We start from the raw sequence: 25364 nt of genomic DNA on the forward strand, positions 1-25364 counted from the left end.
CTGCCAGCAAACCTGCTCCAGCCTGGGCTCCTCTCTCCACAGAGTCGCAGGTCCTGCCAGGAGCCTGATCTAGCTTGGGCTTCCCACAGGGTCACAGCCTCCTTTGGGCATCCACCTGCTACTGTGTGGGGTCCTCCATGAGCTGTAGGTGGATCTCTGCTCCACTGTGGACGTTCATGGGCTGCAGGAGAACAGCTGGTCCCATCATGGTCTGCACCACAGTCTGCAGGGGAATCTCTGCTCCGGTGCCTGGAGCACCTCCTGCCCTTCTTCACTGATATTGGTGTCTGCAGGGCTGTGTCTCACATTTTCTTACTCCTCTCTCAGTCTGCTGTTGCACACCAGGTTTTTTTTTCCTCCTTCTTGAATATGTTATCCCAGAGGTGCTACCACCACCACTGATGGGCTCAGCTTTGGCCTTGGCATTTACTCTGTCAGACACAGAAGCTTCTAGCACCTTCTCACAGAAGCCACCTCTGCAGCCTCCCACTACCAAAACCTCGCCATGCAAACCCAATACAAACCAGGAGCACTTTGAATGAAGACTCTTCCAGCTCTTCGAGTTCTTCGCCTGCATGTATTCAGAAATGCTTGTCTGCTTGACCAGCCTTCATTAACAGTGACCTACCTTCAAACACACTGATGTTCTGGTTTAGCTGCCTCAGTCACTTATTGGAAATAGCCCTCAAAAACTAAGTTCTGCCAAGTTTGTAAAGGAAATGTGCATTTTGTTTAAAACGCCAGCCAGGTCTGTGGCAGCCTCAATAAACTGGTTCTTTGAGTCTTACACAACAATTACAGCCACATTTTTCTTTAATCTTCCCCGTGAAAATGATACTCTAAAACTGATACAGCTGTTTCAGCTCATCCTTTCAGATATGCACCTGTATTACACAATGTTCAAGGAAACAGTCCGCTCTTTGCAGTCAAAGTACAGTACTTTTGTTACTTCCCTTGGACACTGATCAAATTCCCATCAAAGGCTACAAACTGACTCCCAGGAGACAGGTATTCAACCAAGCCCTAAGACACAAACATGGTAAGTTAAGGGCACTGGGACATTCCAGATGGTATTTTGTTTTCTCAAGTTTCCAATATATTTATATTTTTCACCAAAAAAAAAACCACAAAAAAACAAAACCAAAAAAAACCCCTACATTAGACAGCATTAAGAAACTGAGAATGCCAAACATGTAAAATTTAGCAAACACAGGACAGACAGCTGCCTTTTTAATGGCAATGACAGTCCACTTGCACACCCAACTTGTGAACTGAACCAGGCAGGAGTCCTACTGAAACACATGCACAGGAGTGCACATGAAGAATTTAATATATATGCATGAGAGCACTAGTTGTAGCTGCAGGAGTCATCTTCTTTCCAGTGCTTCCTAAATGCTGTGAACTACAGAGTGTTTCAAATATATGGACCAAATTTGAAATCACTATATCTCTGCACCCTGTGACTTGTTCTTCTGGGGATACACCAAAGACTCTGGTTTTGTGCCACCATTAGTGACTAACCTGGATGACCTCAAGAACAGAATCATGGCAGCGGTGATCTCAGTGGAAGAACACATTCTGAGAGGTGTTTGGGGTGAATTCAACTACCATCTGGAGGGATGTCGCTCCACTATTGGTGGAGGGAACATAGAGCATTTTCAAAAAGGTTACTGAAACTCGGTAACTCATCAAACCATTTGTAAATTTTTGTGTAAATGCAACATGTTGTCATCGTGAAATACACTGCTTTGAAATTGAGCCCATCTTTTGAAACACCCTGTATTACCCCTAATTCCCATGTTTTTGATTACTTTCTTGCTATTTTAAAGACAAAGAGGAAATCAGCTAGCATGCCACTGTCACCAAGCCCATGCAGTGTTACCAGCCCGACGCTGCAGAGCTCCAGGGGGGCCAGCATTAGGTGCCTGCAGGAAAATGTGTACTTCCCTGAAGTCAGTGAGTGGAAAAAGCCTGATGAAGTGCTGCTCCAGATGCAGGCAGTACTTGGGGAGACCCTACCTGAGGAGGTTCCCCAGTGAAGGGAGGCTGGTGGGTAGGGATTCTGCACCCTTTCCCATATAAAGCCTGCAGCGCTTCCCACACAGCGTCGCTGTTTTGATGCGGCACGAGCTCAGGCTTCAGGAGTCCAATCACTCAGGGTTTGTTTACACTGGGAGAGCTCTGCTGCTAGATATGCTGGCATCGCTCCTCAGTGTGGATGTAACATATGCCAGAGAGGGAAATCCTCTGCCAGTCTAACGGTACCGCTTCCCCCAATGACTTTAACGAAGCCAACAAAAGCACTTGTCTGTCAGCACAGCTGCACCGGCGGGGGGGGTGTGTGCACAATTTTTACTGCTTTTTCCCCTCCCTCTCTGTGTGTGAAAATATTCCATAGGACCACCAAAGCCCTATCATGGAGACTCTCTCTCCTGGGCAAGCTGCCAACATCGTTCGACGGCGCTCACTGCAGAGCAGGAAAATGGAGAGCTGGACGAAACACTCTTAGACCAGAGCAGCATTTTGCAGCTGGACAGGGAACTTTGCCCACCGGGTGCCAAAGGTCCCGCAGTGACCAGCCAAGCGACGGGAATGTCTCGCAGGCGAGGCCAGTGATCCCTCCCCAACTCCGCAGTGCCAGCGGTGGGTGACGGTGGCAACCATATCATCCTGAGAGATGTGCAGAGAAGGTGGCTTTGCTCCAGGCAACGAAGCCGGGGAGGGCCTGGGAGTGTCACACTGGCTGAGGATCAGGCAGCAAAGCGCAGCCAACCAAGGTGCAAGACCGACACCGCTTCCACGCTGCCAGCTCACAGTATTTTTTGCAAGACCTGTCACACTTGAAATGCTTTAAGGTTCCAGCTCTTCAAATCACAGCCACTGGGTAACAACTAATTAAAATTGTTATTTAAGAAAGATGTGTATTGAATTCCCCTCAGTGGTTCAAAGCCAGATTTTAAAAGTGTATCTGTATAAATACGCTTATACACATACATAATTTGCAAACTTCAATGCTGAAGCCAGACTCTCAGTTTTTCTAAGGCTTGAACTATAATCTTAAACATTTTCAGCTGAACAAGGTGGTGCCCTCAGCCACAAGCACGCAGTAGTAACCAGAAGGAGCATGCTGGTGGCGTCCCCGCAGCTCTTCCTTTCCCCACACAGACACAGCATTCGGAGAATGCTCTTGGTAGCAGCTGGGCACATGAGGGCTAAAGAATTGCTTTTTGTGTTGTCCATGTTAAGCACAGACATAGAAAGAATGTATCCAGAAACTGTGGAAAGAACATTAATGAGAGTAAGACAAGCAAAACTACATTATCTTTCTGTGTTTTCTCACAAAAACGATTTAATTACCAACCATTTTCTTAATTTCCCCCTCTTCTCAGGGTCTGTCATGCCCTTATTTTATTCAGTCTAGATCTTTCCACGTTAACAGGATCTGACAGATGCAAGTCCTCTGCTTCCTCAGCACACACAGGCACACCATGTTTCTCTAGATAACATCCCTGCCACCAGAATTACAGAGCCAGCACATTGACGGAAAAAGCAAGGGTGTTCTCCTTCAGTGCACACATGCACCATTGCTCCCACAAGGCAACAGGAGTAATGTGGTAAATGGCAACCTGGCCAAAGACAACTCCATAACAGAAAACGATGCCATGAAGAAGCTCCCAGTAACACTTATGAGCGCAGCATCTATTCAGGAAAAAGGCACACTAACGACTTTGCTTGGGATAACTTTCCCCCAGCACTTGGCTCATCCTTGCGGTGCTTCCACCCCGGAGCAACAGCATCCGCACAGACGCCAGCGCTCCCCAAGCACACAGCCACGGCAGGCACAGCTGCCCAGCATGGATTATTCTTGCCAGAAACACAATAATCTCCTTGGGAGGCTCTACGTAAGGACTATTGCCGGGGGGGAGAGAGAGAGCATGTGCACATTAAAATGCAGATTTTGCTTCCTGCCTCCCAGGTCTAGTCCTACAATGACCTTCTGCTGTTGCTGTAATACCAGCATCTGCAATACCTTCCCAATGGATTTCAGCAAGCAAAGGCAGGACAGTCCTTTGGTTCAGCCAGGCAGACCCCAACAGCCTCACAGAGGCTGCAGGGGCAGAGCCATCATCCTAGAGGAATATCCCAAATTCACATTGCTCAGGGACAACCAGCACCTGGCCACTGCTACCTTAGCAGCAACCTCTAAACACAACTGGTGGGAAGCTCACCACGGTTCCCAAGCTCTGCCTGGGCTCCACAGCCAGCTCAAGGCCAGCACTGCACCCTCCACATAGATACTGGGCTATAAAAATCACCACTTGTTATTACCTCTGGCTCCCCAACACCTTCCCTTTTTTCTTCCTTCGCAATGCTTGAAACACCACATTCAGGTCACACCTCATCACAACAGGACAAAAGTATTTAGCCCTGATACATCCATGTGAAATCAGAGAGGACAGAACATAAATCTCACTTTGCCAGAGCCGCGGTTGCTCACAGCCATCGCACCAACAAGGCTGGCAAGACAGGTGCCACACGTCGCAGCCTGAACCCTCCTTTTGGGGACTCTGACTCTTCTTCAGTGCTTGTGCTCATACACAGCAATTCATTTGCCCTGTGAGTTGCAGAGAGTTAATTTCTTCCTAAACTACAATTCAGAATGCCTTGTTTAGCCAAAGACCTCCATCACTAAAAAGAGAATACTGGTATACAAGGTATTTATAGAAAGATCCTTATCTTTGCTGCCATCAGTCCTGATACTATCCCAATCAATAGCCAAATTAATGTCGAGGTGCCCAATCCTCCACACAGAGAATAAAGTTTTCTTCCAGCCACGCACTGAGCTTCAGCCAGTGAAAGAGAACTGATTTATTTTCCCAGGGCCGGCCTCATGCCGGCTCCCCTCACCTCCCGGCGATGCGGGAGCAGCATGAGGCGGCGGCTGCAGTTCGGATCAGCCCCCCACAGCCAGCAGAGCAGCTTCTGCGGCTCTTCAGTCCCATGCTCGGTGCAAGGGCTGGGGACGGTCTGTTTGATGGAGGGGGGGCAAAGCGTGTGAGCCGCAGCCGCACAGCCGGCACGCGTCCCCGTCCCCTGGCTTGAAAGCGCTGACCCAGCTGCTCTCGTCCCCTCCAGGAGCCCCTGACACGAGGCGGGGGCGGGGGACACACCACAAAGTGCCAAACAGCTGCTGCGTCGCATCCCCCAACGTGTCTTCCCTTATTTTCCCTGAACGGCACAAAGCTGTCCTCAAAACGATGCTTTCTGTCGAACAGCTGACCAAAAATGAAAGTACAAACAAAACTTAATGGAGCGCGAAGCCTCATATGACAAGGAAAATTCCCGCTCCAGTTCTGATCTCTGTTTACAACGTCAAAAGTGGGTCAAACTGGTCTGCGATGGAGGAATCTGTTTGGAAAATGATCTCTGCGAGGAAAAACATCTAAGCGGCAGACAAGCGCACTGCAATGCTTCCACGGGGACCCTCTCCCCTGCCATCAAAGTCACTCAATTTTACAGCGCGGGGTTGAAATCCTGTAACTTGAAACCGCGGCTTTTCATTCTAACAGCCTTGAATTCAGCAATTCCCCGTCCTTTAGAGCAAATCAACCCATCAATGTGTTTCAATACAGATCTCTGATCCTAAATAAAATTAAGACGTGGCTGGGTTTGGTCAGGGTCGGGGAAGCTGTTGTGGTTTTTATCAGGTTTGTGTTTTGTTTTGTTTTTAAAATAACTGCTCTCCCTTTTTGTTAATTTCTCGTGTTTAGGACAAGGTTATTGAGCAGTCCCATCACACTGCCTAACCCAACTATTTTGTTTTACCCTGTCATGGTTTCTCTCAAAATGCAAAGGAATCATAATGACATTAAATAGGAGCTCAAAATTGAGACAAACAGTCTATAATAACATTACTTTCCAACATATTTTAATTCAGAGTTCTTGGAATCTGGTGAATTTAATATTTGCTATTTACTGTTGTTCAAGATAGAAAATGACTGTAATGTAAACAAATTTAGCCAAAACTTCCTGACAAGCAGCTCCGTATGTTATTCTGTGCAAGGATGGTATACAAATACACAGCAATCTAAAGGAAGAACATTCTAACCAGCCTTGAAACCCACTAATTTCTTTTATTGACTTCGGAAAAATGTGATTTTTGACCTTCAAGTGTTTCATTCCTTTCATGGTCACACAACCTTTATTTATGAAAAATCTTCCACTAATTACTCTGAAGGTACCCAGAGGCTTTAAAAAGCACAAAATGCAAACAAAATTTATTATTGCATTCCTACACATATTGAGGTCCCTTTCTAAACATTTTTTGAAAGAAAGAAATACATTTGTACTATTTTCTAGAAGACATGAAAAAAATCAAACTGATAAACATTTCTTCTTATTTATAATTTGTATTTTTTTATGTTCTCTGTGGTTTTAGTTACTACTTTGCATTTACAACAAAATGAGCTCTGTGAGTCTTCAAAGTGTCTGCTGATGTCAGATATTTATAGAAAGTTATAACCTCAAATGATCTTAAGAACTCTATCAGTCTACATCTGTGGGACAAATCTTGTATCTTTCAGACTTCAAAAAAGTCCAGTTTGAACTGGAGGCTTTCAGGACAGACAAGGAATAAAAAGACTCATTTAAAGTGCACACGGTATAAAAATAAATTACTTAATGAATAGTAGCAAAAAAGACATTGAAAAAAATAGCATAATACAGTGAAGATGTAATGTTTTTATTAGCAAACAAATAAAAAGAAAGTATCGTGGAAATAGCTCTGACTTATAATGGTAGCTGAGAGCATGAAAGAAGTATGTAGTATATACTCTGATTCTGTAGAAAACGACTATTCACAATGTTGGATGTGAAAATGAGTTCATGAGTCTCTCAGATGCATCTATGAGTTAGAAAGTGCAACATAAAAGGCCCACAGAAATAAGTGCAGTTCTCCTTACAAAAATAAAAAATAAATAAATAAATAAATAAATAAATAATAAAAAATAAAATAAAATGTTGTTTCTCCCCAGACTTTACCTAAGCCAAAGGAGACATGCGAGGTTGGCAGGGACCTCCAGCAGCCACCCGTCCCAGCACCACGCTCAACGTGGGGCGAGCTCAGGAGGTGGGATGCGAAAACCTCCAGCCCTCTTCCCGCCCCGGCAGCCATCCCAGCCCGAAGCAAAGCCCACACCTCCGCACCACGATGTCCATGAGAAGCCCCCTGACAGCTCCTTGTGTGCCAGGCTGGTGGTGGGGTAGGCTGTGGGGAGCTGCTCCCCTCTGCACACCCTCCTCTGGGTGTGGATGTCACCAAGAAACCCCTTGCCTGGACATCAGAGGTATTGCTCCTTTTGACGTGAAAAGAAGAGAGAGCCTCTCATTCGCACTAACTGAGCTGTCCCTAGCTACACTATACACAGGAAAGCATGTTAAGTAGGGAAACACTTTTCTAAAACTTATTTTTGTCATGCCTTTTTATTTATTTCGTCGTTTGGTAAAGCCCGTTCCTCAAACCGAATTCACGACCCCATAATACTAAGCCTGACATCAGCACAAGGGGAAAGATCTTTTCTGCCCCAAAGTCCAAGATTATGGAGAGGTGCTCAGAAGGGATGCCTGGAGCGGCACAGTGGGATGGGCTGCCAAAACCCTTCTTGGGCTTGGTGGCACCAGACAAGAGAGCCCAGGAGCAAGAAGGCAAAGGCAGAGCCTGCCTGAGAAGATGGGCGGCCAGGCAGGGGATCCTCACATTGAGGGGGTCTCTGCCCTCAGCCCCACATCACATGCATCATCCTGGACGGTGGACCAGGACATTTACCCGCTCCAGAGCCACTGTTTACAGCCCAGTGCACTGGACAGCAGTTTGCACCTCACGTACCAGTGCCACAAAGCTGCAGCGCCCCAGGAGCAGACACAGACTCTTCAGCTCTATTACCCCTTCTAGCAAAACAGTGGCAGGGAAAGCTGGCGGTGGCAGCAGTGGCTTCAGCTGTCCCAGCTAGCTCCAACAGACACCACAGTAGACCCCAAGTTTACTCAAGCTCACACCACCACCAACACACTGCCCTCACCCTCATTGCTTCCATTGCCCATTGCACCTGGGACTCTTGTAGGGTTTCCACAGCCCCGCGCTACCTCCTGTTTTGCTTGTGAATTCAGGGTGGCAGGAGCTACCTACATCCAGTAGAGAGGGACTCCAGAGCAGAGGCATAACCTTGATGCTACAGCACCACACAAACCAGTAACAGCCCCAGTCAGTAGCGAACTGAAGAACTGAAGGGAGATAGCCCAGCCCAGTGCCTTACTGAGCTCAAGGTACTAGTTTGCAGCTTTGTGTGACAGTGGACTACTTGAAAAAGAGCCACAGAAGGTAACAAAAGCCCACTACCAGCAGGCTCCAATGCATGCAGTGGTCTGACAACTGCAAAAGGTGAAAAATACGGTGTTACTTTCAAGCAAAGAGTTGTCCCACCAGCATAGCAATGACCTTCATCAATCTTCTCTTCACCACCTCGTATCAGCTCACAAGGAAGTTTTGTCAATACGCTGGTCGCTACGTGCGCTACGTTGTTGAACGCCAGGTGGAAACAACAGCATCGTCCCAAGTCTTGAGGCACACTATCAAAAATCAAAACCCTTCCCTCTAGCTGAACTACGACAGGAATTACGTACGCACACATAACACATGAAAGTTACCTGACAGAGTACATTTTCTTCAAACGCAACACCAAATAGAGCTGTAGCGCATTTTTTTCAACCCAAAAAGAACGAGATTTTTTTCCCAGAGGCTACCAAGCAGTTAAAAACCCCAAATAACGCTAAAATAGCTTTCAAGAGAACTAAGCATCAAACATTAAGATGTCCTTCAGAAGCTGGAAGGGATGAGCTGAATCACCTCCCAAGCGAGGTGAGACACCGACTATTCCAGCAGTTGCGTAGACAAGTTTGCGGCCGGCTCATAGCACGCCAGAAAAGGTCCATAACACGCTCCCCTCGCCCCCCCCGAAAAAAAAAAAAAGCTTCTCCAATGTACATCCAGCACTTGAGAGAGTAAGGCACTATTTTGCTCTTTTTCCTGTAAAACACTCTTGCAGAATCCTGGCCCTAAATGGGGAAGCCCTTTTCAGCCAGGCTGCCCATTGCCGCTCCCCGCTCTCTTCCCGGCCCCCCCGGGGCGCACGCCCGACCGGGGCTGACTCCCCCCGCCCCACCGCGCCCTTCACCCCCCCGTGGCCGCGGGGACCCCCTCCCTCCCGCACGGGCGCAGGCGACGCGAGGGGACCGGCGGCGGACGAGGCCGGGTCCGGGGGCGGCGGGCCCGGCTGCACAAAGGGCGGCGGGGCGGCGGACTGGGGAGAACCGGGCACTTACTTTGTCTATGGTGCCCGGGAGCAGGCGGTCGAGAAGGCGGCAGAGCACCACCCCGTCCTTCAGGGAGGACTGGAGGAACCCTTCGGGGTCGGAGATGGTCTTTTTGGGCGACTCCAGCACACCCAGGGCGATCAGCCACGTAACGGTCTGCTCCGCCGAATTCATGGCGGCGGCAGCGGCGGGGCGGGGGTCGCGGCACCCCGCGCCTCGCGTGGGTTTTGTGTCTCCCCGGGCGGGGGCTTCAGGCGGAGGCCGGCGCCGCCCCCATGTGAATGCAGATGACGACGCCGCGGCCCCGCCGCCGCCGCTACAGACACATGCAGCTGCAGTGCCGCCCCCTCCCCGCCCCCGCCGCCGCCGCCGCCGCCGCCCCATGACATCACTGGCAGCGGCGGCAGGCGGCCCCGCCGCGCGGGGGGGGCAGCGCGCCCGCGGAAGAGGCGCGCACCGCTCCGCACCCCAACCGCGCCGACCCGCGCCCACCCGCGCCCCGAGGGGCGGGCGGCGGCTGCCCCCTAGCGAGCGGACGGCGCCTCCGCGGGCGCGCAGCGGGGCGACCGCGCCGCAGGGAAGGAGCAGCCGGTGGCTTCCTTAGGGGCGAGGAAAAGTTACCGGATCCGCCGGCCCCTCATCTCCTCGGCCAGCGCCGTCGTGCTGGAAAGAAGCCCCGACGGGCCTTTACTGCGAGGCTGTAGGAGACCGATGTGGTACCGGCTCCCTCTGGGAGCACCGGCAGCGGGTTCTCGGCCCGGCTGACGCGATTTTTGCATTATGCTCGTCATTCTCACACACAAGCCCGTTAGGGAGCCTCAGCCCAGCGGCCGGATCGCTGGCTCACCTCGGTGTGCTCCGTCACAGAATCGCAGAATGGTTGGGTTTGGAAGGGAGATCACCCAGTCCAACCCACCTGCTAAAGCAGGTTCACCCAGAGCAGATCACACAGGAATGTGTCCAGGCGGGTTTTGAATGTCTCCAGAGAAGGAGACTCCACAGCCTCTCTGGGCAGCCTGTTCCCGTGCTCTGGCACCCTCAAAGGAAAGAAGTTTCTTCTCATGTTTAGATGGAACCTCCTGTGCTTCAGTCTGTGCCCGTTGCCCCTCATCCTATTGTTGGGCACCACTGAAAAGAGTCTGGTCCCTTCCTCTTGACATCCATCCTTGAGATATTTATAAACATTGAAGAGATCCCCTCTCAGCCTTCTGTTCTCCTGGCTGAACAGACCCAGCTCTCTCAGCCTTTTCTTATAAGAAAGATGCTCCAGACTCCTAATCATCTTTGCAGCTCTCCGCTGGACTTTCTCCAGTAATTCCGTGTCCTTCTTGAACTGGGGAGCCCAGAACTGGACGCAGTTCTCCAGATGTGGCCTCACCAGGGCAGAGGGGGAGGAGAACATCCCTCGAGCTGCTGGTCACACTCTTCCTAATTCACCCCAGGATACTGTTGGCCTTCTTGGCCACAAGGGCATCACACCTGAAGCTTGCCATGTGCCCCCCCGGTGCTCCTCCCTCCAGCTCCCACCCCTACCGTCTGTGGCACTAGTTGTGAAGCCAGTGTAAACATTCCAAAGGATGGGGAAGGATAATCCGAAATAAAGTGGTGAAAGCACTGCTGTGCTTTTTATTCTGGCGAACCCCATGCCTCAAGACTTGGCTTGGACTGCACTCAGTGTGCAATCTGTATTTTTTATTGTTAAGACCTGGTGTGGGCTTTCCAGGGCTCCCTATTGCCATCAGCCTCTCTGATGCGGCACACATGCTGGAGAGGCGATGCTGCCATGACCCACACTCTGCCCCCATCCCCTTGTACCCCACCAAACCCCTTTGAGGGGCAAAACTGCCTTCAGCAGTGTTAGAAGCGTCATTGCCAACACTGAGCTCATCTCTCAGTTTCTGCTTCCAGCCCAGCTTGCCACATCCACCACAGCCCAAGAGCTGCATCTTTGTTGGGTTCTTTTCATGGTCCAGAGTGCTCTCCTGGACCCACATGCTTCTCAGAAAGACAGAGGTCCGTTTGGGTATGAGATAATGTAACTCCAACATTTTATCTCCTTCTAATCCATAACAGAAGCAGATTTCTTAAACTCTGATGCCTGAGGTGTGGTACCTCTTCCAAGATTAGTTAACATTAGCTATTTGAAACTTTGTCTTTCCTTTTGCCCCTTCCATATACATTTTGAGCAACAGCTTCCTACCCAATAGCTGGTTAGCTACAAAGAACACAAACATGGCTGGTTTTTGCCATTGGAAAGTTATGTGGATGACCTACCTGGAGAGCTTTGAAAAACGCTTATCACAGGTGGGGGAACCATTTCCAAATCCTCAGAGGAAAAAAGTGGAAGTGCCCAAAAGATTTAGGAGTATGACAGTCCCTTCCTGGCTTCCCTCCTTGTCAGACTTTCCCTTACAATGTATTTACTGCAAACCATCCAAACCCCCTGCACTGCTTCCTTGTTTTATCCATTCTTCCTGTGTGCCTTAGTACTGACCATTTATAACACAAGCTCACAGGACAGACGGATATTTTGCATCTGCACTATCCAGCAAGTGAAACCCGTGCCGTGGTGGGAGTTTTGAAGCAACAGAAACAATGAAACATGATTATTGCCAATCCGCACTCCTTTGTTTCACAATTAAACTGTGCTGATTCTCTTCTGTCCTGACTATGCTTCCACTTTTGCTTCTAAATCATAAACTAATAATATATTTCTTTAAGCACCCTTTATGATAATGTTTAAGCAACCTAAACTCTTTCTGAAGGCATCAAAAGGCATGATTTTAACCACTTTTTTCTGCAAAACATTTTAAATATATGCAAAGCTGAAAAAGTCACTTTGGTACAGATTCTCATAAATAAAGGATAGATATGGAGCAGGTTTGTATGTTCAGGTAACTTCCAGGTCTTAAATCTCTTTACGCAAGTAAAGAGGTTTTTATATCTTGATTTTTTTTTTTTGTTTAATCATATCTGGACACTATTTTGAACAAGAGAGAAAGAAATATGTCAGCCATCTTTGGCAGAGACCTAGTAGATTTAACAGTGCATCATTTTCAGTAAATAAATATTAAACAGTTGACAACTTCTTCGGCCTTTCCCAAGCTTTTATCATATTCTTATGAGAAGTTACTAAGGAAACCAGGTAGGCATGAGGTAGAAGGTAAATTTCTGCCATGGATTAGCAAGCAGTTGAAAGACAAAACAGCAGGAATAAATTGCCAGTTTTCAATTTGACCAAAAAGTTGCCAGTAGAGATATCTCCTATATTTTATGCCATAAATTAACTGAAAGTCACTAAATAGCAATTGTACTTCTGCAGGTTTTATTTAGTCCTTTAGCCTGAGCAACAGGTTTTAGAAGAGGGAGAGCAGGAGAAGAAGGAAATAGGAGGTAGAGAAAGCTGCTGCTTCATTTTGGACTTTCATTTGACATTTTTCATTTTCAGCTATTACTATCTCATCTGCCTTTCCCTGGAGCAGCAACGAGATGCTTTGGCCGGATACACGACTCATTGTTTTCCTGGTGCCAAACCAAGGTCAGGATTCCAATGGGGAGGAGGCTAATTAAATATTGGTCTGGCTTGAACAGAAATTGCCTTGACAGTCTGTAATTAGCTATGTAAGGGTCATACTGGATCAACCACTGTGCTGGGATTCACGTGCTGTATGTAACTATCACTGTAGTTTTAGCCCAGGGAGGTTTACATCCCTCTGAGTAAAAATACTCACCCCAACAAAGCAACACTTCTGAATTAAACTCAGAGATATATTTCCATGTCTAGTTAAACCTACCTTTCAAAAGTATCTGGAGGCTTGCAGGGGAGCTAGTCTTTTGCAGTTACTGAAACCAGCTATCACAAGTTCAATATCACCAGTTCTCTTTGCTGTTGATTGACTACCTGTCAGCTGAAGGTGTCAGTTAAAATCTATACGCCAAAGATGGTGTTGCTGAACTCTGGCAGGCAGATCCATGAGCTGCATGGTACTGGCACAGGTGGCAATGGAGAAAAAACACCAACAGAGAACCAATTATTTCATTATCTTGCAAGTTTTTAATAGGCAGATGCAAAATTTCTGGTCCTGAGAAGCCTGTCAATCAAGCTGCTGAGCTCCAGGGCAGTGTGATTGTTGATCTTGATTATGTTAAAGATCTTTTCCAACCAAAATGATTCTATGTTGGTTGGCCAGGTAGGCTTGGGCCTCTCAGACAGGGTTCACAGTATGCAGTGTCCTGAATGCAGAAATGTCCAAACCAGTCCTAAAAAGAAAAAGCAAAGAAAAAGGTGTTTCTAAACCTTTTTCTTCCATGGGAGCTGCAGGCACCTGTCACAGGGTCTGAGGGAAAACAGGGCTGCTGAGATGGTTAGGGCTTTTATCTGTGAGAGAGATACCTCAGAGCTCAACTCCCTGATTTATTTAGCCCTGGATATGGATTCCAAATCTCTCAAGCCTCTAGCCCAGTTGCTCTTCTACTTCCTGGGCAAATGCCTTCAAGGTCTGTTCAAAAGCTGAAATACTGTCACCACATCTTTATTTCAAATCATTGCAGCCTATTGACGCCATGCTCTCTGAGCTCAGAGTCCAGGCTGCTGACAGATCCTTAGCTATCTTAGTCTTAGCAGTCAAAATTTTTATTAACAACTGCTTCATTTGATGGGGCAACTAAGACAATTCTGTGCATTACAAGCTTTATCATAGTCATTAGAATCATTGAATGTCCTGAGTCTGAAGGGACCCACAAGGATCATCAAGTCCAACTCCTGTCCCTGCACAGGACAACCCCACAGTTCACACCATGTGTCTGAGGGTGTTGTCCAGTCTCTTCTTGAACACTGTCAGGCTTGGGGCCGTGACACCTCCCCGGGGAGCCTGTTCCAGTGCTCCACCACCCTCTGGGTGAAGAACCTTTTCCTAAAGTCCAACCTAAACCTCCCCTGGCACATCTGCCTGATATTCCCTTGGGTTCTGTCATTGGTCCCTAAAGAGAAGAGATCAGCGCCTGTGCCTCCTCCTCCCCTTGTGAGGAAGCTGTAGCTGCCATGAGGTCTCCCTTCAGTCTCCTCTTCTCCACGCTGAACAAATCAAGTGACTTTAACTGTTCCTCATACGACGTCCACTCTAAACCCTTCACCAACTTCATGGTCCTCCTCTGTAGCCTTATATTAATATATATTATATCCTGTATTAATATATATTATTATATGTATATATCTTTATATATTAGTGCTTTTGTAGCTTTTACCCTGGCTATGATCTTTAGATGGAAATATCCACAGAGTCCTCTCACAAGTTTGTGGTAGCCCAAAATGTAGCTCTGCTTCCATGCTCTGAGAGCATCAATTCCACAGCCACACTGCCTTTGTCTTCTAAGTGCAGTTCAGGATAATGGCATTGATCTGCTACATTCTTTATACTTTCAGAAACAAATAATGTCTCTGCTTTAGGCAGAGACGTTTATAAAATGAAGGTTCTTGCCACAAAGGACTTAGTCTAAATCACAGATGATAGAAGATGAAGGATAGACCTGAGAAAGGAAGAAATTAAGGAGGACAATAGGCAGTAGTGCAGTTACATAGGCTTTCTCCACGGAAAGAAATCTATTTTAATTGCCATTTCAAAAGTTTTTTTGACGTTTAATAAGGACTGAGAAAGAAATGAAGAGCAAGAATTGAATGGCTAGAAATCAAAATGGCTAAAATGATTGAAAATGTTTTGAATTTAAACAAAAAGGAGCTGAGATTTTCAGATTATTATTTTTTTTTAACACAGGCATACTGAATGGATAGTATTTGCCAAATTTTTCCCTGTATTTTGTTAGCATGAGATGGAGTAAGTGCTTTTTCAACATTGCAGACCGGGTGGAAGCGAATCAGTGGTTCCCCTGGGGAAGGTTTTGGGGGAGGGGAGTTGGCAGTGAGCTCCACTATTTCAGGCCAGCCACAGAGAAAGCTGTGTCCTGCAAGCTGAAATATCAGATGCAGATCCCCAGCTGGTGGAAGTTGTCACAGCTCCCTTGAAGCTGATGAATCTGTGACATTTCTTAAACAGAGAGCTCTAAAACTTTTGCAATGAGCTCTGATTACAGAGGACCGACATGACCATTCATAAAAAAGGGCAAATTGGATTCTAGGATGTATTTGATGAAGAATTTTGGGCAGAGTAAAGGTAGAACGTGTTACAGAGTCATTAGTAAAACCTCATTTGGAGTATAGCACAGAGACTTGGACACTTGTGTTCCAGAAAAATTAAATCACACTGAAACAGAGTCATTGGAAGACTGCCAGTGATCTTACGGGACCTTGGCTTGTTTGCCCTGGTGAAACAAAGCCTGAGAAAGGGGGCAGGAGGGCTGTCTATAAATACATCAGTGGGTAAATATCACAGACAGACAGGCAAAAGGTATTTAAGCTTAAGGACAATGCTAGCGTATGAACAAATGGAAATAAACAGGTCCTGACTAAATTTGTGATGGAAATCAGAAAAATATATTTGATTCTTCTAGCCATAAAAATCTCCAATGCTGCTAAGAAATAGTGGGGCAAATAACCCAACCATTTTTAGAAAGGAATATAACGAGTGCATTAAACTGATTATATGACTTGACTGCAATAGCAGAGACTGGACTTCACCCAGGTTTCGTTCCTCAGCAGACTTTGCCTTATGCCTACCAGAATCAAAGTGGGCCAAGCATTCGTCATGATGGATAAGGCTTAGTGAGAGAAGTCAAATAAGCAGAACCACAGTCAAAGCCAGTCTTTCACTCAGAGTGAATGCTAATGATGCTCGTTCACTGCCTTGTGGAAAATTCACTTGGTAAACTAGGTTAATAGAAGAAAATCCTTTTCTCTGAGATACAGACACATTGGGCTGGAAGCTACATGGAGTGACCCTTGGGTGTATTTTGTACAGTCCTTTTCTATTCATATTTTTCAGTCCCATAAAAGTTTGCCAGAGCTTTATGCCCGTTTTGGTTTTAAACATTCAGTGCTTACCAGAGGGAAGTAGTGTCCTGCTACTGGTGTGAATAGCCTGTCCCCCACTTTATTCCAAAGTCTTTGGCAGGAGACAGACAGTTTTCAAGACATTTCTGAAGTACAGGAGGGTGGAAAGGCAGCACATGGCATGGGAGAGGAGAACACAGAGAGGCTAGAGGCTCTTGGTCAATGCATTGAGCAGCAGCAACAAAATGTACCCATGCGTGTATTTATGATGACATGGCCACACTTTGCTCAGGTAAAGAGGAAGAGGATTGGGCAGGTAATTTGGTGGGATTTATTGGTTATTGAGGTTTACAAGGGCATTCTCATTCGCAGTTGCAGGAGTAGTCAACATACTGGCTACATTTGATAAAACTATAAAACTGGATTGGTCCCCATTCACATGGGAAATCACTGTGTCCCTGTGACACAGCAAGTGTTACCATCTGCTGGGCCATCCTTGCTATTTTTCGGGTCCGGGGTTTGCACTGGCCAGTACTGACACCAAGGCACGCTCAGGGGAGGGTTCTGGGAACCTGCTCCCTCTGGCACCCGGCCAGAGCCCCAGCCTGGCATGCAGCAAGGCTCAGCCTAATGCAGCAAAGCTTGGCCTAAAGCGTCAAGGCTGAGCATTACATCTATCACTTGACCAAGCTTTCAAGTGCTCTCCGGACTATTTTTGCATCAGACCACATGAGTTGATGGAGCTTTTATTTTTAGTTCTACAATTTGTTGACTCACTCTGTTTCCTATGCAGTAGGTACTGAAGTGCCAAGGCAATAGAAGCCTTTTAATGATCCGTCAATAAGTATTACAGTCAATAAATGTTACAGTCGATAAACGTCACCATCTGCCTTACAGTTAGCATCTTCACCCTTCTAGCCCCCATGATCCCATATTTATATTCTATCCATTTAGGTTATAGACCTTTGTATCATCACCGGTTCACTTCAGATTTACTTCTGACACTGTCAGTGAGCAGTAAGATGTTCTCTTAGTGCTCCTTTTGAAAGAAACCTAAATTAACTCTTACAGCACAAGCCCTGCTGAAGGCTTACCTAACTTACTGGAGCTTCACCTCCCTAGATGAAGGGTTTGCATGGGTGCTGTTACTGCCCTGTCAGACAGGATACACCAAGACAGCAGCAGCTGAAATCTTTTATTTTGCCCCAGAATCTCTGTGCACCTCTGGCTGTTCTCTTTTTTGTTGATCAAAACTGCAGCCACCCAACAGAGACAGACTATGGCAGTGGTTATTTGACTCAGCCCTCTGCCTGTTTCCTTTTCAAGCCCCCAGTGCTTAAGAACCCCAGTCTTGCCTATTTTTCCTCAGCTTTTATAGTCTTGTTTGCAGCAATTATCACTTTCAATGCTTTTAATTTTGGCCAAATAAAACCACAGAGTATGTTCTGATAAACGAGTAGGCACTTGACAAACAGCTTACCAAACAAGGACTTCCAGAGGCCTTGAATCCTAAAAATCTAAAACTTCATAAAAGCCAAGGGGCACACACAGAGTCACACCAGAGCTGGTTAGAAAGGAGAAATAAGGGAGTCACTGACATGCTGCACTTCTGGAGTTCTCAAGTTTAGGTCACCTAGTCATTTAGCAAACAAACCATCTATAAGGTCTGGCCTCCTATGCCATATTCTCCTGGCACATTTCAGGTGAAATCCTTCTTTATTATTTAAGTTATTACCCCGCATAAACATGCCTGTTGTAAGGAGAGTGTCAGGCTTTTATTACTCCGTGGCCTTGTGTTAAGCCTCGTGTTTCCCACAAAGTAATGGGATATTCTTGCTTTTAAACACAGGAACTGGACTATCAAACATCATAAGAACCGGGGGCTGAAGATTGTCTGAAATTTTTGTCTCCTTTTTCTTTGTCCATGTTTTCTATGCTCCCAATGGAGAGTTTCTGTATTCATGTAGAGTATATTCTGAAGACAGCTCTGCAGCAGTTAATTGCTGCCCCATCTTTCAGACAGTTTCCAGAAGGCATATGCCAGCTCCTGATCAGATACATCTGTTACACAAAAAAAGGAAAGACACTGCATAGGTAAGATAAAATCTCCTTTTAAATTAAGCAAAGTAAGTTTTTAAGTGTTTGTTTTGGATTATCTAGGGCACCTTTAAAGCACTGCAGAAGTCTATGTATTTTCATCATGTTACATGTGATAACTTGATGTGATGATATTTATAAACCTGCATTACATTAATCAGTTCTTGATATAATTTACTCTATACCTAGTTACTTTTCAATCTAGAGAGTGTTTAGTCCCATTTCTATTAATAATCGCTATCTGATCAGTGAAACAGTCCATGATAAAAGCTGTGTAAGAAAGCTTCCTTCTTTACTAATTGGACTGGACTTGGAAACCAGAGGCTTTCCTGGGAGCATTGCCTATTTTTCTCATAATTATTTGCATATTCAGTTCACCAGCAGAACAAGCCTATAATTGTTCAGTTCAGAAATGAAAAGCTTCTTATCATGTATGTCGGTCAGAAAAAAAAAAAACATGTGCAATTGCTACATCAATACCAAACAGTACTAAATCAGTACTACCTGCGCTAATTTAGGATTAGGAAGTGTATTAAACAATAACTTGAGAAGCAAAGGATGTTAAGGGAAGGAAACTGGCTGGGGACATTGTTTAATGTATCCTTGTTAGTACAAGGAAGAATTTTTCCACTGCTCAACATGTAAATTATATTCACCATCTAATCTCACCAACTGGGGCAATCTGAGGTAGTTTAACATTCAGAAATATTCTGTAACCAATTTATATTTGATGCGTAACTCACAACAGTATTGACATCATCTTTAAATTTAATAATATGGGTGAGGTTAGACCTAAATGTGAGCCTCCTGCTTTGATGTCTGACATAACTAATGTACACAGAGATCCTCAAATGCTGCTTGGCTGTGCTGCTGTGGATTGAATGTCACGACTTAATGCCACCAGGAAGAAATAGCACCACCAAAATAACTTGAGCTGGCTATTTAACCCTCCAGATATATACTAGGAAATGAGACAAAGCCTACCAAAAAATGGTGGGGTGGTGATTAAAAAAAAAAAAAGAAAAAAAAGCCTGAAATGGAGCATAGTCCTTGCGATTCAAACCCACATTGTTTTCTCATCATTTTGTCCTATCCAAACTCACAGAACTGTCTGGACCAGTAACAATTAGTTTAACACCCTTACATTCCAGTATATACATTTGTGTCTACTGCTCAAGTCCTTCTTGAGAATATGATTATTTACTTAGTTGATATAGAGGTCAAACACCAAAGTCCATGCTCAGGCAAATTCTCACAAAGTAACTAGGAGTTTTACATTACAAAAGAGTGACAAAAAAAAAAACCAAACCCCACTTCTAGCTCTTTTTCTATCTTAAATCTCAGTGCAAAATAATGTATGAAATCTCATATTATCTTTTATTCACAAGACATAACCATAGCAGACCAATTTCATCTGTGGCAACTTCTGCTTGCAACTGCTGTTGACAAGAATAATCTCCTCTGTCAAACTTGTGGCTGAATAATATTTAAAAGGTGGCACCCCATTTTCTTGGGTGCAGTTTCCCAGGCTGAGGAGTTGATCGTAGAAACCTGTATAGAATGAGCAGACACACAGGGGACAGATTTTCACCAGGACTACTCCATCTTTGATTTCAAGCTCAGACAATTCGGCCGATGCAGCACAGATGAGGTTGGGCCACCAGAAAGCAGATCTTTCACAAATCGGCTCCCCTGTGGCAGTTTCAACTTCTTGTTCTTGACATTAAAGCTGTTCAGAAGTTAACTTCAAGCTTGGGTTGTTTTCTAAACCAGCTAGGAGAAACATGCCATCAGCCACTGTCATGCCTGTGCGACTGCACTCCTTGTGCTCAAACCAACATAAAGTAAGTGTTTTGAGCATCTCCCAAACACACATGAAATATTTCAAGAGAAAAGGCAAACATTGCTGTTTCCTGTCATTCATAACGTTCTGAAATGGCAAATGAAAAGTCAGAGACATTGTCTGCTGCTGCTATTTCCTTGAAAGCGGAACTGGACCATTGACCAGCTCCGGCAAGGGAGCACCCCTCCGAATCTGCGCTTAGCATCTTTCCAGGAAGGATGTTTCTCCGTTGGTACAGAAGACTGGTCATACAGCACCGCACACCATCACACTGTCCTGCCGCACAGAGAATGGATCCAGAGACTCAGCTGTGTGCAGAGTGATGAATAAACACCAAATGATGCAAAATGATGAAATAAACACCAGTACAGGAAGACTGTAGGTTTTCCAGGCTCCTTACCTCATTCTGTTGAGTCCCAGTTTTGTGTTTCCCGAATTAAAAGTCAATGGAGAGAACTCCAAAGGGAACTTTATAGGGATTTTCCTTCCTCACTCTCTCCTCTTGATTTTAATGCATGGAGAAATAATCCATGTCCAGGGAAAATTGTTCTGAATCTCTCCAGATTTTGAATATTGATATAAATAAAGGTTGGTCTCCATACAAATGTTGCAACAAATTATTAATTTAGTAAATATAACATTGTGTTTGGACCAGAGCTACAAATTTTGCATACCTAGAAAATGAACAGTGAAAATAATGAAGTAATGAATTCTGCAATTACGTGAGGTCTTTATCTATGCTCTTTCAGCTAGTATCTGAGTTTCCAACTGGTGAGAATAATGAATTAAGTAGTCTGACACCTTATATACTTACTTAAGCACAGCCTGTAACCCGTTTGACTTAAAACTATAGCAGCTACAAAATGACCCCACAATTTTTATTCAGTCCCTGACAAATACACTGAGATCTTTGCCTAAACAACTGTAAGAACAGGTCTCCTATAGTAGTAATGAAACATAATTAAATATTGGGTGACAAAGTTGGATAGTCTTATTCACATGGAAAAGGACATTACTCCACAGAAAAACACAGCAGGACTGTTTGAGGAGCAGCTACTATTCCATACAATAAGGACACCAAAATTTGAGCCCAAGACGTTTTTATTTACGAGTCTGTTTGTATCATTTAATTAGCAAAGCACAGGACAGACTATTGGCTTTATTTTAAAGCACATTTTTGGGGTCTGTTTATGAAACGGTACAGCTCTGTCTGAGCTATACTTATATATAATGTGCAGCAAAATAACACAATGAAATGCACAAGAGAAATTATGACTTGTCATGCCTGCAGGACTGCAAAGCTGGATGTAATTCAGCTTCCTCGTCCAAAAGGAAAATAAAAACTCAAAAAACTAAGCAAACAAACTTTGAAATAATTCAACTTTTTGTAGTCAAACATTGTTCTTTTACTAGGTTTGTAAACACTAGTATCTCACATAAACAAATTTAGCTTCAACAAAGGCACTGAATTGTTTACTGTAAATTACAGCTGTATATATTTTGATCACCATTTCAAGCCAAGAAAAAACTTGTTTCAAGTTAAAGGACCTAAAAATAAGATGACTGTCAAGAAATACTCCCTTTTAGACCATGAACTTTGACACTGCCCTTTAGTCATAAGTCCAAGAATAAATTTAAAAAACCCTATGTGCTGCAACTGTATTTCCTGTAACATATGTTCATGATTGAGGTATTTCATTAGCACAGGATGTGCTCAGATGGAACGGAAACTGCCCCTCCGCAACAGCCAGTTGGGCTCCCAAAATAAAGCATAGATGAGTTTGCCGACCACAGCGTGATTAAGCCTCAGGTTTTGAATCAGGCAGGGAGGCATTAATACATTGACAGCAGGAATGCTGCAAATAATCTGAATATTCAGTTAATAATATTGAAATGTATTGTAGAAGAAAATAAGATCTGCAGACAGCTATTGCTTTAAAGGCTTTAGACGATGCAAGCCTGCAAATGGATTGATGTCCAGCATGGTCATTGGTTACCACAATCTGTTTAAAGACACAGGAAGCGTTTGGCACTGGTAGCACAAAGGACTGAAAAACTACTATTTGAGAGAGGTGTTCAAATGGATGCTAAGCTCTAAATAAAAGTTATATGCATGGGGGCTAAGCAAAAATATTACTCATTCCCACAGAAACAGCCTGAAGCAAAAGGGGAAAAAAAAAGAGTAAAACTTTAAAATCCATACAGGAACTTTATTTCGGCTCCATTAACCCTCTGCTGCCTCAAAGACTCAGTGTTAGAGTGTAGAAGGACAGCGATTTTTCTTCTCTTTCTTGTAAGGCCGTTCCTCCCATTCGTGGGGCTACATCTGGAGTGGTGCATCCCATCCCGGGCCCCCCAGCACTGGAGACTTGTTGACAATCTGGAGCCAGTCCTGGTCCAGGGTCTGCACGAGGGACACAACGCAAAATAGAAAGCTGAGAAAGCTGGGCTTGCTCGGCCTGGGAAAGAGCTGCTCCATGTATCTCAGGTAGAGGAGACCAGACCAGACACCTGTAGTTATTTAAAACCTGACTAGAGAAAGCCTGGCATAAGCCTGGCTTTGAGGCAGAGGTTGGACTAGAGACCTCCAGAGGTCCCTTCTTACCCAAGTTATTCCATGGTTCTGCTTCAGGATTGTGTGAGGTGAAATGCTCCAGGTCCACCATGCATGGACCACAGATGTTTCACTGCTGGAAGCTGGGCATGGAAGGGCAGAACCATCAAGAAGAGCGACCTTCTAGGGGCAGACTAGTCAAAGTCTCTGCTAGCTGGTAGCACTGGCTGTCTGGCTAATTCAAAGCTAAATCTTTCTGAGGGACAAGATCTGTGGCCCTGTTGCCCAAAGCTGTTTCCCTGGAAGGAACAGCACGTGCACAGAATTGTCCAGTGTGACACCCTGAAAACAGAGGCAGACGCGAGGGATGCCCACCCTCTTTTCGGCTGCAGAGCTGAAAACAGAAATCACTATTAAAAAAGAAAAAAGGGCAAAAATTATTTAAATTCCACTGACTTAGCAAAAAATTCTTAATGTACTGACCTAATAAATCTTGTGTCTTTACCAGTATGAATAAAATAATCCAGCTAAAATGTAAAAGCAAGTTTTGATCATTCACTACCAAGAAGTTATTCACTGTGAACATTCTAACTTTAAGTACTTGAGGCAAAAATGAAAGAACATAAATAAGAACAGCTACATGTGCTAAAGAAGCTATAAATAATAGCAAGGGGAAAGTGAGAATGCAAAGCAGGAACAACAGCACGGTACACAAAATATATGACCTATGCAAAAATATGGAGCAAATTTTCAAATACACAGAAAGGCTGTTGTGAACCAGATGGAAATAATGTGTTTTTCATGTCTGTGGTGCATGAAATGAGAAAGAACAGGTTTAAACCACAGTAAGGCAAATTCAGATTGGACACTGGGAAACATCTTTACAGCTTTTCTAGGGAGGTGCTCTAACCTTAGCATTGTTCACAACCTCTAAGAAAACGTGAGACAAGTATCTGTCAGAAGTGATATATCTACACATGTCCCTGCCTGGCAACAGGAAGATTCACTAGATGAACTTTGATGTCCTTTCAAGCCCAATGATTTCATACAGAAGCTTCTATATATCAAATATAGGAATAAAAAAAATCCACAAAGTCTAAATTACAGTCAAAAATACAATCTGAACTAGAATTACAGTTATAAATGAAAGATCAGTAATCAATGAGTTTTAGAGAAAAATAGCTAATGTTTCCTTGTAATGATATTTGCTAATGAAAATTCATAGTATTCACCGTGACATTAAAAAACAAATATCAAGGAATAAGCTGAAGGCATTTTATTACTCAGTACTGAAAAAGCAGATGAGACAGCAGCCAGTTATCAAAGGGAGCCTCCATGAATATGACTTAAGATGTGACCTGTGTTACAGAGAATGTCAGACTAAATAATCATCTCTCTGGGCTTAAAATGCAGGCATAAAACAGGGTTTCTCTTTGGTCACCCAAGACCAGAAAGACTGAAACAATTACAGTGATTGCTTCTGATTTTCCAGGATGAGAGGTTGCATTTACAAGAATGGCTCTGATTTACTCTTCAAGAATTTTCAGGGAAACAAAACAGAAGAATCCCAATTTGTTAGCATATCCTTCAAGACACAGAAAAAAAACAGTCCAAAATGTATCTCCGGGTGTTAGCCAGGGGTTCCGTGATTTCTTTAGCAGCATGATGTTAGGCAACCAGCATCTTTTCTTCTTTCTCTTCCTCCCAGCTATTTCAAGAGGTGACCTCATCCCTATATCTAATAAAATCACAAAAGCTGAAAAGCATAGTATGCTGAGCTCACTGATGTTCTTAGCTCTGTCTGTCAGTAATTCCTTTTACAGTGCCTCCCCTTACCAGTAAGATGAGCTCGATGAATGGGAGTTAACTTCATTATTTGTCTTTGCCAGAAGTGGCTTCTGCTTCCTGTGATGGTCCTGGTGAAGAAAGGCTCTCCCCAGCTTTAGACACAGAGCTCAGACTGCTATGTACATACAATTTTTTTCCAGGAAATATGAGTCTTATCAGTCCACAAAAGCTGATTTTACACACACGTGTGTAACGGTAACTCAAAGCAATATAGCCACCGCATGGTTTTCTTGATTCTCTTGTCGTGTAATTGTCCTTCTGAATTTTAGCAATGGGCAAAGGCATCTGTGCAAGCAGTTAAAAATAAGTGTATTTGGAGGCTAACCTGGAGCGAATAAATAGTAATAAATGAAAAATGTTTATATAAAGGTCTCACAAAATATCCAAACATAACTAACAAATAAACCTGTTGATTTTGTAAGCATTAAAATAAGGTTAATAAAAAGAATAATCTTTTTGAAGACTTACAGTCAGTGGTATTTGAACAAATATTATTTAAAAAATATGTGCGAAACAAGCCCATTTCATGTTGACTTTTCCTTAGCCTTTATGTACAGCAGTAGTGTTTGCGCTCATAAAGGCTACAGCACAAGCAGAAATCACTCCATGCCTTTATTCTGCATCTGCACAATCAAGAACATTTTTGAAAATATGAAAGCCATAGTGTTGTAGCCAACTCACTGAAAGAAGCAAGTATGAATGATGTCTTC

The 25364-nt window shown here is 44.5% G+C and overlaps 1 protein-coding gene across 3 annotated transcripts in view; it reads right to left on the bottom strand.

The window, feature by feature from the left end:
* ARHGEF7 (Rho guanine nucleotide exchange factor 7) overlaps positions 1–9858 on the bottom strand; it is a 128133-nt gene extending 118275 nt beyond the window's left edge. For all 3 annotated transcript variants that reach the window (XM_082075913.1, XM_082075917.1, XM_082075914.1), the window contains exon 1: positions 9379–9858. In XM_082075913.1, coding sequence (XP_081932039.1) covers positions 9379–9753 — 375 coding nt within the window. In that variant the 5' untranslated portion in view covers positions 9754–9858. The remainder of the gene's footprint in view (positions 1–9378) is intronic.
* Between the last annotated feature and the right edge of the window lie 15506 nt (positions 9859–25364).

This window comes from Streptopelia decaocto (genome assembly GCF_964273445.1).
Source record: "Streptopelia decaocto genome assembly, chromosome: 1".
NCBI classification, from domain to species: domain Eukaryota; kingdom Metazoa; phylum Chordata; class Aves; order Columbiformes; family Columbidae; genus Streptopelia; species Streptopelia decaocto.